A 16,965-nucleotide genomic window follows, 5' to 3' on the forward strand; every position below is an offset into this window, starting at 1 on the left:
GAAAACACCGTTCCATGGCCCGCAACTGTTCGTCAGCTCCCCCTCCTCCACGCTGCCGTCCACCCTCGCCGCGAGCCTGCCGTTGTACGCTTCGATCAGCTCGTTCGCCTCCTCCACGCAGCTTGCCAGTAGAGATGGTCTCCATGGCGGCCGCGGCGGCGGCCGTGGGTGTGCTGCTGCCGTTCCCGTTCTACTACACGCTGTGGACCCACCCACAGCGTTGGGTGGACTTGTGCGGCCGCGGCGCCGACCCGTGCCGGCGGATGGCGCAGGTCTCGCACGCCATCAAGGCGCTTCAGCTCCTCGCGCTCGCCTCCGTCGCTTCATTCTCCGGGCCCCCGCCGCTCTACTGCCCCGTCCTCCTCGCCGTCGGCCAGTATCTCAACTTCAAGTGAGTAGCCGATTCGTCCTTCTCCTGTCTGTTCTCCCAGTTAGCGAGGCACCGTGATCCATCCCGCGTTAAGCAATAGCTTCAGGATTTTATAATCTCAACAGCTTGCAACTGTTTCTGTTGATACAAAGGCGCATTGATTAAGGATCTCTTGTATTGTTGTCTGCGTTGACTGAATTACGAATTGTAAGGAGTACTTGAATGAATTGAGCTACTGGCTATCAGAATGATAGATAGCCGAAGATATGTAAGGACTACCTTAGGTGAATCAAACTAAGTGTATTCTATTCAACGGTTCTTAGCTGTAGGAATTGGAGGTCAGTGGTTTGGAATTTGAAGGAATAACTTATTACTTCAGTCGGATCTTGTGCAAGCCTTAATTCTCTTTCCATTTAGTGCTACAGAATTGCTTCAGGTGATTAAACACTGGTAAATGTGATTTCGAAACTGGGTACAAGAAATGGTTAGGGAAGTGGACTAGGCAAACAATTATCATTTTCTCCCGTTTAACACTCATGGGTTTAGGCACACTTGTAGATTAATGGAACACAATCTCTTGGAATTTTCCTTGTCTTCATATAACCAATGGTTTGCATCATGGTGCTACCTTCATTGATAGATTTTTATTCTAAATTTTGTCTCTGTTAAATTGTTGATAAACCTTGAAAATGCTGATGAGATCATGCTGTAAGACTTGGGACTCAACTCACTGTTGTAACAGATGACAACAAATTTGGCTTTTTTTATCACATATGGATACCTATTTGTTTCTTTTTTAAACAAGGAGGTTAATGCTGACCAATCTTAACACTGGTTACCTGTAGGTGTCGTCATAGTGTAAGGTGTGAGTGGAGTTGGTGTGGTATGCTGTATGTGTAACATTAAGTAAATTCATTGCTTGCTTATTTCCATTTGTGTTGAAATCCCTGCCCTGAAGTTTCAGTTGCGATTAATTATTTAGTAAAATGGAAAATGATGGTAGTGCTGAGGTGAATGATTAGGAGAGAGGTGGTTAGTACCAAAGATTGGTGCACTCAGAATGAGTGGAGCTAGGTGGCTGGCTAGTGGTTACAAAGGTGAAACAGAATTCCAGCCATTACACTAGGTGAATAATGATAAACAAGAGTAGCAGAAAATCTTGCCGTGTGAACTAGTACAAAGAAGATCCTGATCTCATCATATGCATTCCATTTTATAAATATCGTAATACTTCTACACTACATGGACATAGTACTATACTGAGGGAGTTAATAGTCATCGAAGCTTTGAAGTGTGTTCCAGTGTGTATATGCTGCTAGCAGTAGCAGCCATTATATGTTCTGCTTCCTCACGCGCAAGAAGAAGGTACTGATAACTGGGTTCCACTAGCAGAGAGATGGGGACTGACGGGAGCTGCTAGCGCCGTTTAGCTGGGCAGACGGCCGTCAAGTTCCATGCTGGCACGCTGAAGTGGCGTGCCACGTCAGCGAAAAATGGCAAAATATTAGTAAGGTTACTGTTTTCTCGGGCAATTTTGTAATTGGCACGATAAAGTTGGCAAACGGAGAGGCAGCCACCATAAGAGTGGCAAATAGTTAGATATCCCTATTTGGCAAGAAGAGGTGTTTCCTTCCTCGTATCTTTCCATTTTGCTTTACTTGCATTTCTTGCCGTGTCTAGCCTGATTGGCAAGAAAAACCGTCTTCATCGTATTTTTCCATTTTGCGGTTAGACCATTAGAGGATTCCTCCACTATGGTCTTTTGTTTCACCAAATTTGTTCGGCAACTGAGGTAGTGGCGTAGTGCATTTCGCCCTCTCTTGTTTGGCTGTTAGGAGGGAGCCGCTGCTGCAAAACACGGGTGCTTCACTTCCATTTGCTGCCGTGTCTAGCCTGATTGGCAAGAAAAACTGTCTTCATCGTATTTTTCCATTTTGCGGTTAGACCATTAGAGGATTCCTCCACTATGGTCTTTTGTTTCACCAAATTTGTTCGGCAACTGAGGTAGTGCATTTCGCCCTCTCTTTCTGATGTTCAGGAAGACTGCTTCTTGAATAGACCAGGACGTATGCCTTGTAGTTGGGATTTCCGTGTGTTTCTTTAGCAGTTCATTGGCTGAGTTTTTGTTTAGACAAATTGGTTTGGGGGTTGCTTTACGTTTTTTCTAGGAATGACTATGATCTCGCCCGGTTTGTTCAGTAATAATTTGGTTGCCTGCAAAACTCATGCCTTCTCCTTTTCCATAGGAATATGGAGAATACAGGTGTGTCTCAGTGGAAGCAGCTGCTGGCTTCCTTTGGGCCAATTGTGTAACCTTGGCATTTGAGAATAGAGATAAGCGAAGCAGCAGCATGAATGTATGCTCAATCAGGTGCTGTTTTGATCTTCCCTTGTCATGGCCTCCCCTGGTGCCTCTATGGAGAGGATCCACAAGTCCATATAGTGTGTACTTTGACTGTAAACTGAATGTTCATGCAAAAGAAAGCCTCGATTTCTTTGAAAAGCAACAAATTCTAGTGCAAATAGATCAACATATTCTAGTGAAAATGATTTGTCTGGCTATGTGTTCAAAGCTTTAATGTAATACAATGAAGTGGGAAATCTATCTGATATTTGGATATGTAAATAGGATCAGATTATACCCAAATCACGAGAAGTTATTCTCAAGTAAATGCGTTTTCCAACTTGTTTGCTTATTGCAGTGGTGATTTGTGATTGTCATCACATTCATCTCTTCTGTTCCGTTTCTTTTAGTTCTTCGTTTTGTTTTGCTGTGTTGCTTTTGCCTAGGTGTAGAATTGTCTACTTCATTCCATGCTACGGTTTCCATTAAAGGTTTCCTTGGCGATTTTCTTATTGTGAATGCTTCATTTGCAGGTTATAATTATGGTTCCTCCTCAATGGCTAATAGGTGCAATGGGGATTCATATGATGACAATGTTGTTAACTGCACTCAAGTTACTCCTTCGAAGGTACAGAAATGTTTTGGTATATCATCTTGCCTTTCTTATGTCTTGGAAGCACCAGCGATAATTCTCCTTCTCTAATGCATTTTCTATTATGCCTGTTCAGGATGTTTCTTCTAGGGAAGCTTCAAATGATTTCACATAGTTGGGAGCTCCCTGGCATTGCCAACAACGTTTGAAGCACTACAAATCTTTCTGCCGTAGAGGAATTACTATCTCGGTATGCCCCCTTGCTGTCGCTGGCTACTTTCATTTGTCTTTTTAGCTATGTGCACCTCTATTCCTTGCTCTTTGTCAATCAAGTATACATTTACATTTCAAACACCATACCTAGGCAGACAAGAAACTGAGCCCCCAGAAAAAAATGCCAGTGTCCTGAATATTACTTGGACAGTTCATGAGATAAAAGTGGATATATTTTGTTGAAAATAGGTTTCTTTTACTTTGACAAATATTGTTTTTTCATTATTCCTACTTTGAGATGATATTAAGGAACCTTTTGGCTTCATAGAAACACATAATTAAAAGTAGATGAAGATCGAGTGCCAATATTATTTTCGTGTAGTAAACTTTTGAAGGTTGAACGTTAGCTGATACATTCCTACTATACTTATAGGTGCATAGTTTTGTATATATCATGAGTGAAGAGATGAAGAGACTTATTGCTTGTGTGGAAGATCTCTATGAGGATACAAATTCATGCAACATGGTCAAGGTACAATGGTTCGACAAAGTTGATGAGGTTGGTGTTTCGTTGCCCATGGATTTTGATGACACAGAGATTTTCTTTTCTCTGGGCTGTCAAGATCTCAATGTAGAATGCATTGATGGATTGGCTGCAGTCTTGAGTGCCCAGCATTACGAGAAGTTGAAGAGTGATACCAGATGCAGCTTGTGGCAGCCTTATTTCTGCTGCCGGCAGATTGATAATGGTGAAGTCAAGCCTTTTGATGTCACACAGCTGCAAGGCTACTGGAGCCAGGAAGTACTTAGGACCATGTTCAATGCAACTTCCTCTCTGAAGGTGCGTTTCAAGGTCCCTAAACCCGGACCCAGTTCAGATGGAGGGCTGAAGAGGAAGCGTGATGCATTCAATAATGATGCTAATCCACAGAAGGTCATTTGTTCTGGTGCTTCTACTTCTAGGTTTTATGGTGAGAACATCAAACACTTGTGTCCTGGTTGCCATGTGGAAGTACTATCTCAAGATAGTGGTATAAGGGGATGTTGGTTTAGATGTTTGATTCTGAAGAGGCATAAAGATAAAATCAAGGTGCGCTACCTAGAACTTCAGGATGCTGACGAGACTGGAAACTTGGTGGTGTGTTATGTTCAGTTCTTTATAATTTATTTCCTTTTGTTTCATGCCATTGAATTTTAGAACTGGAGTATGACCTAATGTGATGCTTGCAGGAGTGGGTTATGCTAACACGAATTGCCAAACCTGATCAACTGGGTATACGTTTCCTTGGAAGGCCAATGGTTCATCCACAGCATGTGGAAGAAAGCAAGGCCTCGTGCTTTGATGTTGGAGCCATTGTTGATGCGTGGTGGCATGGTGGCTGGTGGGAGGGAATCGTGTTGTGCCATGGAGGCAGCGGGCGTCTACAAGTTTATTTTCCAGGTAACTTCCATTCCTGTGATTATGGGCAATTCTTTTATGCTGTGCGTTTTGTGAGCAATTAGGGTATTAATGGAAACACAATACCTTAACTTCTTTTTCGTCATTCGTCACAGGAGAAAAGCGAATCGCTGAATTTGGTGAAGATGAGCTGAGGTGTTCCCTTGAGTGGGTTGGTAACAAATGGAATCCTTTGAAGGAAAGAAAAGATATCGCAAGCAAGCTGACCTCCACTGCAGATCGTGGAAGTGAATATATTTGATTGGAAAACAAGTTCCGCTGACTTTTAATGTGCCTCCAAAACCAGAAGATCAACTAGAGGGACTTCGATCTGACAAGAGGGGTATTGAGAAATCTTCAGTCTGCACTATCTCACGAGATCAGAAACGTGTCCTTGCCGACCTGACTAATGATCTGAAGTTAGATAACTTGAGGTGGAGGCCAAGAAAGAGGAGTAGAAGATCTGGCTCCAGAAAGCAGTCGGACACTAGCAGCGGAAGCAGCAGTGGGGAGATGGACTTGTCCAGCCCCAGTGGAAGCTTTGGCCAACCTAATCTAATGCCCGACGAGGAGACATGCAAGAGCAGTGGAGAGCAGCCTTTTATGGGTGTGCCTGTGCAGGTTGCCAATCTTGTGATGTCCAGGTGAAAGCTAAATTCAGCAGCACCGGTTGAAGGGGTTAACATGTTAGCTTACTTTCTGGAGTTACACCGGCCTTGGTGAGATGTAGGTTTTGTGCATCCCCAGGTTATTTTTGCCAGCACAACCCAGGTCCAGGTTTTGACAGTTTTTTTGAAGGCCCATCATCAACAGTAGTCAGTTAGATGTGAAGATGTCACCAAGAACCAGTATACAGTTTGTATGTACTGACTGACCGAGATAAGATTTTTATCTGGTCCCTATAATTTCTAGGGTTGATAGCTTTGTTAACATCGTCTAGGAGGGGAAGAAGGCCCAGTTTGGTTTCTGGTTTTAGAGCTTTCAGTTTTTCTTTTGGCAATCCTAGTCTTTGTTGTTTGTTTGTTCATCCAGTCTTGTAGCAGTGGTGCGCCTTACATAAAGTTAGGCTACTTGTGAACTCGGTGAAATGTCACAAAATAGTTGCTTGTTGCCTATTTCTGTGTTCTTTTAAATGTCAGTTAGGCTACTTGTTGGATTCTGTTTTCTCACCGTGGTGGACTTCACTGTGCCTGCTTCTTTCTGTACCACCGCCCACGGAATGGTTGTGAAATGTGAATTGCGCGGAAGCAAGTGGCATGCTGTTGTTGCCTGTTGGAAAATGGGGTAATTGGTTGGTGTGAATAATCCCTATATCGTTGAAAAACGGTGATGATTCGTTGGTTTGGAGAACCTAACTCTACCTTGGATATATGGCAATGGTAGGCTTTGACAGGTTTGGCTTTGCTGGTATTCCTGGTAGCCTACCACTGCCTGCCTACCTTGCTGCCGCCGGGCGCCGTTGCTGCAGCGCCACCTCTTGACGGTAGTTTACACGCAATCACGCATGACAAATCTAGCAACTTCTCGTCTTCTCCCGCCGTGCAGTGCTAATTGATGTTCACATCGCGTTTCCAAGTGCTGTCTGATAAAGGCATGCAAGTGTGAAGTGTCCATCTCGACAGAGCCTGTGTCAAAGACTCATCGTCGCAAGTCGGGCACTGGGCAGAGGAAAGGCAAGGAAATGCCTTTCCCATTCGATACGTGCAAGGCATCCAGGCAGCCTGCGTGGTTGGACCAGAATCTGATTCGACTCGATGAGAAGACGATGCCTGGCCCTGGACACAGCGCAAAAGCTAGGTATCAATCCAATTAGCCCACTCGCACCTTGCGGCCCTCTGCCCTTGTAAAAGCGGCGGGCTCCTTCTGCCCTCCCCAGGATCAGGACCACCTCCTTTGCCGGCGTTGAAGCCGACCGGATCCGATGGCCGAGCTCGGGCAGCAGGGAGATTGATGAGCGGCAAGGTAACCACTGCGGTGGCCAAGCCAACGGTTCTTTGCTGCTGTGATCATGAGCTAGAACCGGAAGTGACTGGTGCGTTTTGTGACGTGGGTGCAGCAGCTCTACTGCATGACGGTGAGGATGAACATCGACTGCACCGGGTGCTACCAGAGGGTCAGGAGAGCGCTCCTCCAGATGCAAGACCTGGAGAGCCACCTGATCGACAGGAAGCAGCACCGGGTGAGCGTCTGCGGCGCCTTCGTGCCGCAGGACGTGGCCATCAAGCTCCGCAAGAGGACCAACCGCCGCGTCGAGATCCTCGAGATCAAGGAGGTCGACGCCGGGGCCGGAGGCGAGGGCGAACCACCGGCCCCCGCCGGCCAGCAGCCGTCCTGAAAGGGAGTAGCCGTAGGACAGGACACAGTCACACAGGTACAGATCTGTCTCTTGACCGGACCCCAATGTAAATCTACGCTCTGCTGTACTCCTTGTAGTTGTTGGAACGATGAAGCATACAGAGCACTGCTCGAAACAGATATGATTAATCCTTGAACGCGTGCGATCAAGGTCTTAATTAAAAGCTAACCTTGACCAGCCACGCTGCGGGAGCAAGTGTTTCGCTCAATCGGTTTGATGATGGTGGTGTTCAGTGTTCACGCCCCTCTTCGCCGTCCCTTTCTTAATTCCTTTGCCATACTACCGGTGGCAAAGAGCACGGACTCCTACCTTAGAGTTCGTGCTACAACGGAACCAACAACGCTACCAGCACTGAGTAACCAACCACGAGGACGAAATCAGACACAGAACTGAGGTGATCACACTTATATATACTCACTCATGGTCTCACAGACACGACGCAAATGGTCTGCACCCTGCAGCAGCCAGGCTAGAGTCTTCTGAACCTGCACATGCTTGGTGCCCAGCCTTCCAAGGCATCCAGTCCTAACAAGGTAACCCCGACAAACGTAAGAGCAGCAGGGCTGCCTTCGAGTACAGCCTCCGGAAGGACAAGCAGCGCCAACCATAAGTATCCATACATCACTAACTTGCTTCAACAAAGTACTGACAGATTATTAACAGATTTGGTACCGATGACGACGACGACGATACCGTGACAATGACAGCGCGGTAGCAAGAGAACCATTGCCCCGCAATCTCTCAACATTTGTGTCATGGCGATGAGGATCATCACCAAGTTAAGATTGGTGCTCGTTGCCCACTGCCCACCAAACCACAGCACCGGACTGAAAAGCCGGCGGTGGCAAGTGAGAGGTGAGACAGATGCCAAAGAAGCTGAAAAGAAGGCGCTGCACCTGTACCGTTCTTCCCACTCCATCAAAAAGTGCAGAGATAATCATAAGCGATTATGCTGTGAAAGCCAGCACCAACTTGCAGTCTGATGAAGCTGACTCTTTCCGTTCATTGCCCTGTTCTCGTTTTCCGTTCATTGCCCTGTTCTCGTTCATCAGGTGGCTCCATTACAGAGTCGCCGCTGCAAAATTATGATAAACCTATCGCAGATCCGTCTCCATCTTCTCGACATAGGGATGATTCACCTTCTAGTTCATCATATCAATCACTCTCACCAGATTGTAGATCTCCCTTCTGCCCAAAGACTCCACCTTTCACAGCTCCCGGTCACGCCCATGTGCATAACACCTTTTGCCATCTTCCAGAAAACCCAGATGAGGAGAAAACTGAAGTAATAAACCACCAAAAGACTGCAAAAGCTACCACCAATTCAGGATCCATGGGACATCCTGAAGCTCCAAAAGTAGACCAGGTCAATGCAAAGCTCAGGCATCTATCGTCAGGATATAAGTCTACTTCCTATGCTATTGAGACCACACCCTCCGAAACAAACTCAGCATTCAGGGTGTCAAATACAGACATTAATTTGGATCCAAAGGAATCAATACCGAATTCAGCTGACGAAGCAAAGTTCAAAGTATCCGGAGCAACAAGTACACCGAAAACACCACCACCCCCTCCACCGCCAATCAAACCTACTTCAAGTCTTGAAGGGTAGAACTCTGGCCAGCCTCCATTGCCACCTCCATTACGGATCCAGTTACAAGTTGGCAAAGATGGGTTACCACTTCCAAGGTTGAAACCTCTGCATTGGGGCAAAGTAAGGGCAGCTCCAAACCGTTCAATGGTGTGGAACGACATTCAGTCAAGTTCCTTTGAGTTTGAGTAAGCCAAAAAATGATTCCCAATTCCCATTACTAGATTGTGATTTCATTTCCTATTATCACATCTTACAACAGCATACATATGCAGATTTGATGAACAGATGATCAAGTCATTGTTTGCATACAACTTTCAAGGGCCAGCGAAAAACGAGGACCCCAAAAGCAAGAGTCTATCTACCAGCAAACATGTCATTGAGCACCACAAACTTCAAAATACTACTATACTCTTGAAGACTTTAAACGCTAGCACTGAACAAGTCTGCAGTTCTATAACAGAAGGTATATTTTGCTGCATTTGGATTTAAACTTACCGAGTAAATGATGGCCAGATGAGCCTACTGCCCTGTCTTGACAATCACAGGTACTGGACTGTCCACACAACAACTAGAAGCGCTGGTCAAGATGAAACCATCCGAGGACGAGGAGAAAAAACTACTTGATTATGATGGGGACATCAACATGTTGGATCCAGCAGAGAACTTTGTCAAGGTGCTACTGACAATACCAAAGTCATTTTCAAGAATCGAGGCAATGCTGTACAAGGAAACTTTTGATGATGAAGTTGCCCATCTCAGGATGTCCTTTGCACTGATTAAAGTAAGTAGAGCTATTCGATTAATTTAGAAGATAGAAAGATTCTATTGAAGCTACAACTATTTCTTTGTTTACTAGGGTGCCTGCAGTGAACTCAGGTCCAGCAAATTGTTTTTAAGATTACTTGAAGCAGTACTCAAGACCGGAAACAGAATGAATGTTGGAACTATAAGAGGAGGGGCAAGTGCTTTCAGACTTGATGCACTGCTGAAACTGTCAGATATACGTGGAGCTGACGGGAAGACAACCCTCCTGCATTTTGTTGTCCAAGAGATGGAGCGATTAGAAGGATCAAAGGCTTCAGATAAGCTCAGTGGAACTTCTGGATCTTGTCAAGCCACACTGGCAGAAAGAGAAGAGTATCCAGAAATAGGTACAGAATTTGTTTCAGAGTTAAGTAATGAGCTTGGCAATGTGAAGAAGGTAGCAAGTATAGATTTAGATACCTTGAAAAGCTCAATCTCAAATCTATCACATGGACTGGCTCAACTGAGAAGGCTTGTCGGCAAGGAGCTTACCTGCAATGACAGGAACCAGAACTTCCTGCAGTGCATGAGATCATTCCAAACTCATGCAGAGAATACCATGCAGGAACTCAAGGTTGACGAAGCGGAGGTCCTACAGCAGGTCAGAGAACTCACTGAGTATTATCATGGAGAGGTTGGCAAGAATGAGTCCAACCTCCTCCATATATTTGTCATCATGAGAGATTTTCTTGGTTTGCTAGATATGGTGTACCGAGACATGAGGGGTTCAAAGCACATCCAACCTCTGAACATAGTCCTTCCGCTCAGGTGAATACGTTCAATGATCAGACTTCACATTAACCACTTGGACATTAACAAATTAATTTTTTTGTGTGAATGTGTGTATAGTTATTAGCTTGAGATGGGTTTGTATCAGTTACGGAGAGTTTGTATACGTGCAGAATTGCATTAGCATGATGGTGTGTTTAGATTGCATGGTTTTCAATTTGTTGAATACACTCACAAGTCGCAACTTAATGCTGACCATGTTATTGTTTTGGAGGATTCTATATACTCCTGTAGTTACTGGTAACTGCCAAACATGTACTCTTGTATGTTTTCGTTTTGCTAATAAGCTTTAAAAAATTTAAAGTCCAAAGACAGCATGCCTGGGCCACTGTGCCAGTACACGTCAAAACATTACATGTCCATTTACATGCCAGTCTAAGGGCAACGAGGAATTTTCCCAAGATATATTCAGGGAAGATGGGATCTCTACCACTTTACAAATTTCAAGAAAATATACTTCCCAGAAGATAAATGAAAAAGGGATATAGACCGTATTTTAGAGATAAAATCTGCAGAACTATTCTACAGTTTTATAACTTATTATTGCTCTCCAACAATTCCATAATATCAACAGTATAATCTCTCCAACAAGACCCACAACATTGAGAGATAGGAACCGGTACAAAAAGATCAGACGAATCCTGTTGAATGCTCAAAGATACAAAAATTGGAGATCGACAATAGAACTCCAACTGCAATCAGACTATTATGGGCATATAGATAAAATCATAACTCTTCAAGAGATCTTACAAAGTTAAGCTCTCAGGATCCTCAACAATCTTTGCAAAAGTTTGCAGGAATGCTGCCAAATCAGCACCATATACAATCCTGTGATCAGCAGTGACATTGACCTACAAAAAGAAATGTTGAAACAGCTTAGTCAAATACAAATCCCCTGATGCTATAATTTCATACTCTATGTCCACTATGCAATAACCACAGTTTCTGGTGAAAATATTGCCAGTATTGTCCTGAACAATCTGTTCAACGCAAGAACTATTGCTGACACATTCCAAGTGGCAACCAACCAAAGAGATCCTAACTACTAACTGGCAGCACCAGCGATACATCCACACAATAAAACCAACAATATACACAACTCAAATGGACTTTGATGACTAGTGAGGTATAAGTTGTGGTGTTTGGTACCGATGAATTGTATATTTTCCATTGCAAAATTACTCATTTTAGGCCAGCAAATCTATTTCTATGATTTAGACAGAACCATAGAATAACATCTACTCCCTCTGTTTCAAAATGTAATTCATTTAGTATTGTCTTATGTCAAACTTCTCCAACTATGACAAAGCTTACAGAAAAATATATTAACATCTACAATATCAAATAAATGCATTATCAATACATATTCCATGGTGGATTTAATGAAACTAAATTGATGTTGTAGATGTTAGTACATTTTTTTTTTTGTATAAATTTGGTCAAAGGCAGAGAAGTTTCACTTAGGGCAAAACTAGAACAACCTACACTCTGAAACAGAATGAGTAATCATATAGACAATAACTGTAATTATGCGATAATATTGGGCATCTTATCATGGTAATTAACTCATGGAATTAAACCATGAAACACACTTCACATGATATATCTGACAAACTCTTCAACATAACGACTACATGTCATGAATACATTTTAAAACTAGTAGGATGTACAACTATTCACATTTCACCATACTGAAACATTATATGCAAACAACAGATGTCTTAAACAATCAGGTGCATAACTAACCAGCATTTTGTTCTCGACGCTAAAGAAACCATCTTTATCAGCCACAACTGTAGGTTTGGAGGCTCCAACCGCCATAATAGCTCCCTGCACCCATTGATACTCAAATATTAACCCTCATACATAAGTGAAGCATACGTATTACGATTTATATAAACTAGGCCCTGTTCGCTTGGTTGATAAGCCATGGCTGAAAGTACTGTTGGCTGATTTGTTGTGAGAGAAAAATACTTTTCGTTGGCTGGAAAAGTACGGCTTATAAGCCAAGCGAACAGGGCAAGGAAGAAAGGGAATTAAGCCCACCTGTCCAGGCGGAAGGATCGCATCAAACCGATCTACACCAAACATACCCAGGTTGGACAGTGTAAAAGTCCCTGCAAATAACAAAATCTTCAGGTAAGCAAGTCCACATAAAATTTGCAATAGGAAATCTAATACACTATGCAATGCCATGAGTTCCATACCAGAGCTGTACTCATTTGGTTGGAGCTGTTTTGCACGTGCTTTCTTGACTAGATCCTTCCAATTTTGTGAGAGCAAATATATATCCAGCTACAGTGTAACAATCAACAAGCTGTTTGGTGAACTTGTTTGCTAAAACTGCAAAGTGAAGCCAAATTTATCACAAAAGATAGGTTGTACCTTGTCAGCATCCTGAAGGACAGGTGTAATAAGGCCACCATCGATTGCCACAGCCACTGCAATGTTGATGTTACTGTTGTATGTGAAGCTCTTTCCATCCCTGCAGCTAGCATTGACTACAGGGTGCTGTGCAAGAGCCATGGCTGCAGCCTTTGCCAGCAGCACTGTCATTGTCACTCCCTTTGGCTTAACCTGTCAAAATCAAATCAGTCTAATAGTAATCAGGAAGCGGGCTAAGAAAAACAGAGGAGCTTCAAGTGCAGTCAAGCCCTGCCTCAAATCCTCACCTTTTCATACAGCTCATCGAGCTTATCGGTTACAATGGGGTAACCGACGCGGAATGCTGGCACTGCCAGGCTCTCCACCATGTTCTTGCTCACTGCAGCCTGCATGGTAGTGAATGGAACAACAGTCGCGCCAGGAACCGGCGGTAGCACTGCCGCCTGAGGCACCGCACCCACTGAAGGCGCAGCCACAGGTGGTGGCGCAGCAGCGGCAGGAGCGGGCTTTGACTTCGGCTGGATTCTGGCAGCCGCCTCAATATCTGCCGGCGTAATTCGACCGTACGGCCCGGTGCCAGTCACCTTGGCAAGGTCCACCCTGTGCTGCTTAGCCAGCTTCTTAGCGTGCGGGCTGGCGACGCCCTTCGTCCCCGCGGCCACCGGCGCGGGAGGAGTCGCCGGAGCTGGAGGAGGAGGCGGCGGCGCCGCTGCGGCATCCTCCGTCGGAGCAGGAGGCGCCTGCTGCGGCTGCCCGTTGGAGAGCTCCTGAGCCTTGGCGAGCGCGAGCGGCACCTCCTCCTCCGACTCCGCGAGCAGCGCGATGGGGGCGCCCACCGGCGCGGACTCGCCGGCCTGGACGAGGACCGCCGCCACGATGCCGTCGTGGAAGGTCTCGACGTCCATGTCGGCCTTGTCGGACTCGACGACCACGACGGCGTCGCCCTTGGAGACGCGATCACCCTCTCCCGCGGACCAGGAGACGATCTTGCCCTCCGTCATGGTGGAGCTGAGCGCCGGCATGAAGATCTCCCGGATCTTGGCACGCACCACCATCCGCCCGCGCCGCGCCTGCCTCCAGCGCGCGCCCGCCGGCACCGCTCCGGCACGGAGCCGGGCGGGCAGGGTGGAGGCGGAGAGCGAGAGGGGTGCGGGGGCCGTTGCCATTGGAGGAGAGGAGAGGAGTGCTCGAGGTCGGAGGCGAGGAGAGGGGGCTTTGGCTGGTTGGGTATATGGGGGTGGAAAGCAGTGAGGCGGGCGAAGAAAGCGAGGCGAGGATGGCTTTGGAAACTCCGATGATGCTGTCATGGACCGGGCTTTATCTTACTGTGGGCCTCTTACGTCATTAACAAGGGTGACCAGTCTAGCCCATCGACGGAAGTTGCGAAGCCAGACCATTTACGGTCACCAGGGATCTGGCCCATGTAAGTCCATATTCATTCATGGACCGGTTCCTAGGTCAATTTACCAGGAGGCTTTGGCCCATTTAATGAACTGATGGGCCTGTTCCGGCTTATTTCGTTAAGGCCCACAACTTCTACCACTGAGAACTGAGCTGAGAAGGACCTATCCCGTAAGGCCACAACGCTCCCATCCAGCTCCTCCTCGCGACCAAATCTGCCGTCTCCGCCGCCGCCGCAGCCAGCATCACCGGAGGGATCCGCACCGTCCTGCTCGACGCGATGAACACGGACATCACCGCGTCGACGAAGCCGGAGTACCCGGTGGTGGATCGGAACCCGGCCTTCACCAAGGTGGTCGGCAACTTCTCCGCGCTCGACTACATGCGCCTCTCCACCATCTCCGCCGTCTCCGTCACCGTTGGCTACCTCTCCGGTTCGCCTCCCCTCCCAAACCTTATCTCTCACTTCACCCCCATCGGTAACTCAGACCCGCGCTTGTCGTGCAGGGATCAAGCCGGGGATCCGAGGCCCGTCGATGGTCACGGGCGGGCTCATCGGGGTCATGGGAGGCTTCATGTACGCCTACCAGAACTCCGCCGGCCGCCTAATGGGATTCTTCCCCAACGACGCCGAGGTCGCGCGCTACAAGTACAAGCTGTAGTGAGGATCCAGCTCCACTCCGTCTCTCTTTTCGCAACCGTTGCGCCTTTTTCTTTCCTGACCTCGTGTTAGCTTGAGTACTTGATCTGGGCACTCTATGGCCTTGATTGAATAAACGCTGTATGCTGTTGCACAGTTATGAGGATTCGATGATACAATTCACCTCCTCTTGATGTTGTTTGGTGAGAATTTCATCGCCATTTCGGTGAATTTATGAATATTAAAGTGATTTCTGCTCTGAACTTGGTATTTGTTGTGTGGTCGTGTTTGTGTATCTTAGCTTGTCAGGATTGGGGATCATGACCTTCGCCCCGTTCGTTTGGGTTGGTTTGGCTTATAAGTCATGGCTAAAAGCTAAAAATATTGTTGGCTGGTTTAATAATAGAGAAAAATATTGTTTGTTGGATACGACCGCGAACCCATGGTAAGCAATGGGGTTCGTTTGGCTCATTGGCTGCCTGTCGGGGAAGACTTCAATGTTTGTTTGTTCAGACGATCTTTGTATCAGGATTTACCTGGTTTCCTCCACATGTGAATTCGCTGCACATTTATCATCAAGAATCTCATGGGGGTAGATAGATGGTACTATTAGAGAGCATACATAAATATTATCTGTGCTTACTAAAGTCGTGTTTGTTTTAGCTTGCATAGTGCAACTTACAAGCTGAAACGAATAGGTCTCTAACTGCAACAATCCATAGGTCAAATTGTTACAACAACAAAAACAAAAGCCTTTAAGTCCTAAATAAGTTGGGATAGGCTAGAGTTGAAACCCAGCAGAAGCAATAAAGGTTTAGGCACGTGAATAGCTGTTTTTCAAGCACTCCTATCTAAGGCTAAGTCTTTAGGTATATTTCATCCTTTCAAGTTTCCTTTTATTGCCTCTATCTAAGTCAATTTTGGTTTTTCTCTATCTCTCTTCACGTTACTATCCTGACTTAGGATTCCACTACGCACTTGTGCCTCTGGAGGTCTCCGTTGGATATGTCCAAACCATCTCAACCGGTGTTGGACAAGTTTTTCTTCAATTGGTGCTACCTCTAATATGTCACGTATATCATCGTTCCGAACTCGATCCCTTCTTGTATGACTACAAATCCAACACAACATACGCATTTCCGCGACACTTATCTATTGAACATGTTGTCTTTTCGTAGGCCAATATTCTGCACCATACAACATAGCAGGTCTAATCGTCGTCCTATAAAACTTGTCTTCTAGCTTCTGTAATACCTTTTTGTCACATAGGACACCAGATGCTTGGCGCCACTTCATCCATCCTGCTTTGATTTTATGGCTAACCTCTTCATCAATATTCCCGTCTCTCTGTAGCATTGATTCTAAATATCAAAAGGTATCCTTCCTAGGCACTACTTGACCTTCCAAATTAATATCTTTCTCCTCCCGATTAGTAGTGCTGAAGTCACATCTCATATACTCAGTTTTAGTTCTACTGAGTCTAAAACCTTTGAACTCCAAAGTCTCCCGCCATAATTCTAGTTTCTGATTCACTCCTGTCCGGTTTTCATCAACTAGCACTACATCGTCCGCAAAAAGCATACACTCCAAGGGATGTCCCCTTGTATGTCCCTTGTGACCTCATTCATCACTAAGGCAAATGGATAAGGTCTCAAAGCTGACCCTTGATGTAGTCCTATCCTAATCGGGAAGCCATTCGTATCTCCATCACTTGTTCGAACACTAGTCACAACATTATTGTACATATCCTTAATGAGCCCAACGTATTTCGTTGGGACTTTATGTTTGTCCAAAGTCCACCACAGAACATTCATTGGTATTTTATCATAAGCATTCTCCAAGTCAATAAAAACCATGTGTATGTCCTTCTTCTTCCTATACCACTCCATAACTTATTTTATTAAGAAAATAGCTTCCATGGTTGACCTTCTGGTCATGAAACCAAATTAGTTCATATAAACCCGCGTTATTGCTCTCAAGCGATGCTCGATAACTCTCTCCCATAGCTTCATAGTATGGCTCATCAATTTAATTCCCCG

The 16,965-nt window shown here is 45.5% G+C and overlaps 5 protein-coding genes and 1 pseudogene across 9 annotated transcripts; 5 read left to right on the forward strand and 1 right to left on the reverse strand.

Moving 5' to 3' along the window:
• The first annotated feature begins 14 nt into the window (after positions 1–14).
• LOC136499073 (phosphatidyl-N-methylethanolamine N-methyltransferase-like) lies at positions 15–2,607 on the forward strand. Of its 2 annotated transcripts, none has more exons than XM_066494772.1 (2): positions 15–391; positions 1,760–2,607. In XM_066494772.1, the coding sequence occupies exons 1-2, from the start codon at positions 15–17 to the stop codon at positions 1,788–1,790; spliced, it is 408 nt and encodes a 135-aa protein (XP_066350869.1). In that variant the 3' UTR covers positions 1,791–2,607. The 2 variants fall into 2 exon arrangements, with proteins under 2 accessions (XP_066350869.1, XP_066350870.1); XM_066494773.1 differs by having other exon boundaries at positions 1,763–2,607.
• Positions 2,608–2,699: 92 nt separating this feature from the next.
• LOC136499070 (protein AGENET DOMAIN (AGD)-CONTAINING P1-like) lies at positions 2,700–6,072 on the forward strand. 3 transcript variants are annotated; one of them, XM_066494769.1, is made up of 7 exons: positions 2,703–2,741; positions 3,248–3,342; positions 3,443–3,556; positions 3,953–4,078; positions 4,179–4,657; positions 4,750–4,960; positions 5,074–6,072. In XM_066494769.1, the coding sequence occupies exons 5-7, from the start codon at positions 4,334–4,336 to the stop codon at positions 5,217–5,219; spliced, it is 681 nt and encodes a 226-aa protein (XP_066350866.1). In that variant the 5' UTR covers positions 2,703–2,741; positions 3,248–3,342; positions 3,443–3,556; positions 3,953–4,078; positions 4,179–4,333; the 3' UTR covers positions 5,220–6,072. The 3 variants fall into 3 exon arrangements, with proteins under 3 accessions (XP_066350864.1, XP_066350866.1, XP_066350865.1); XM_066494767.1 differs by having other exon boundaries at positions 2,700–2,741; positions 3,953–4,657; XM_066494768.1 differs by lacking the exon at positions 2,703–2,741 and having other exon boundaries at positions 3,248–3,358; positions 3,953–4,657.
• A 543-nt stretch (positions 6,073–6,615) lies between these two features.
• On the forward strand, positions 6,616–7,471 carry LOC136500376 (heavy metal-associated isoprenylated plant protein 26-like). Of its 2 annotated transcripts, none has more exons than XM_066495712.1 (2): positions 6,616–6,919; positions 7,014–7,471. In XM_066495712.1, the coding sequence occupies exons 1-2, from the start codon at positions 6,908–6,910 to the stop codon at positions 7,290–7,292; spliced, it is 291 nt and encodes a 96-aa protein (XP_066351809.1). In that variant the 5' UTR covers positions 6,616–6,907; the 3' UTR covers positions 7,293–7,471. The 2 variants fall into 2 exon arrangements, with proteins under 2 accessions (XP_066351809.1, XP_066351810.1); XM_066495713.1 differs by having other exon boundaries at positions 7,017–7,456.
• Positions 7,472–7,652: 181 nt separating this feature from the next.
• Positions 7,653–10,910, forward strand: LOC136500372 (formin-like protein 9; annotated as a pseudogene).
• Positions 10,911–11,062: 152 nt separating this feature from the next.
• On the reverse strand, positions 11,063–14,341 carry LOC136500374 (dihydrolipoyllysine-residue acetyltransferase component 4 of pyruvate dehydrogenase complex, chloroplastic-like). The gene is made up of 6 exons (XM_066495710.1): positions 13,173–14,341; positions 12,886–13,077; positions 12,708–12,795; positions 12,547–12,617; positions 12,247–12,330; positions 11,063–11,351 (listed from the first exon to the last, which is right to left on the reverse strand). Exons 1-6 carry the CDS (start codon positions 14,190–14,192, stop codon positions 11,247–11,249), a joined length of 1,560 nt encoding a protein of 519 aa, XP_066351807.1. The 5' UTR covers positions 14,193–14,341; the 3' UTR covers positions 11,063–11,246.
• Positions 14,342–14,451: 110 nt separating this feature from the next.
• LOC136500375 (NADH-ubiquinone oxidoreductase 20.9 kDa subunit-like) lies at positions 14,452–15,185 on the forward strand. Its single transcript, XM_066495711.1, has 2 exons — positions 14,452–14,720; positions 14,794–15,185. Exons 1-2 carry the CDS (start codon positions 14,567–14,569, stop codon positions 14,946–14,948), a joined length of 309 nt encoding a protein of 102 aa, XP_066351808.1. The 5' UTR covers positions 14,452–14,566; the 3' UTR covers positions 14,949–15,185.
• The last annotated feature ends 1,780 nt before the right edge of the window (positions 15,186–16,965 follow it).

This window comes from Miscanthus floridulus, chromosome 13, assembly GCF_019320115.1.
Source record: "Miscanthus floridulus cultivar M001 chromosome 13, ASM1932011v1, whole genome shotgun sequence".
Classification (NCBI taxonomy): Eukaryota; Viridiplantae; Streptophyta; class Magnoliopsida; order Poales; family Poaceae; genus Miscanthus; species Miscanthus floridulus.

Bases quoted from the DNA above. Each gene is read 5' to 3' on its own strand.
- LOC136499073 (XM_066494772.1), top strand. From the start codon at position 15: ATGGCCCGCAACTGTTCGTCAGCTCCCCCTCCTCCACGCTGCCGTCCA. The intron at 392-1,759 runs GTGAGTAGCCGA...GGGTTCCACTAG, and splicing joins GGCCAGTATCTCAACTTCAA to CAGAGAGATGGGGACTGACG.
- LOC136500374 (XM_066495710.1), bottom strand. From the start codon at position 14,192: ATGACAGCATCATCGGAGTTTCCAAAGCCATCCTCGCCTCGCTTTCTT. The intron at 13,078-13,172 runs GTGAGGATTTGA...TGATTTTGACAG, and splicing joins TCGATGAGCTGTATGAAAAG to GTTAAGCCAAAGGGAGTGAC. The intron at 12,796-12,885 runs GTACAACCTATC...GTTACACTGTAG, and splicing joins TCCTTCAGGATGCTGACAAG to CTGGATATATATTTGCTCTC.
- LOC136500375 (XM_066495711.1), top strand. From the start codon at position 14,567: ATGAACACGGACATCACCGCGTCGACGAAGCCGGAGTACCCGGTGGTG. The intron at 14,721-14,793 runs GTTCGCCTCCCC...CTTGTCGTGCAG, and splicing joins CACCGTTGGCTACCTCTCCG to GGATCAAGCCGGGGATCCGA.
- LOC136499070 (XM_066494767.1), top strand. From the start codon at position 3,974: ATGAGTGAAGAGATGAAGAGACTTATTGCTTGTGTGGAAGATCTCTAT. The intron at 4,658-4,749 runs GTGTGTTATGTT...TGATGCTTGCAG, and splicing joins ACGAGACTGGAAACTTGGTG to GAGTGGGTTATGCTAACACG. The intron at 4,961-5,073 runs GTAACTTCCATT...CATTCGTCACAG, and splicing joins TCTACAAGTTTATTTTCCAG to GAGAAAAGCGAATCGCTGAA.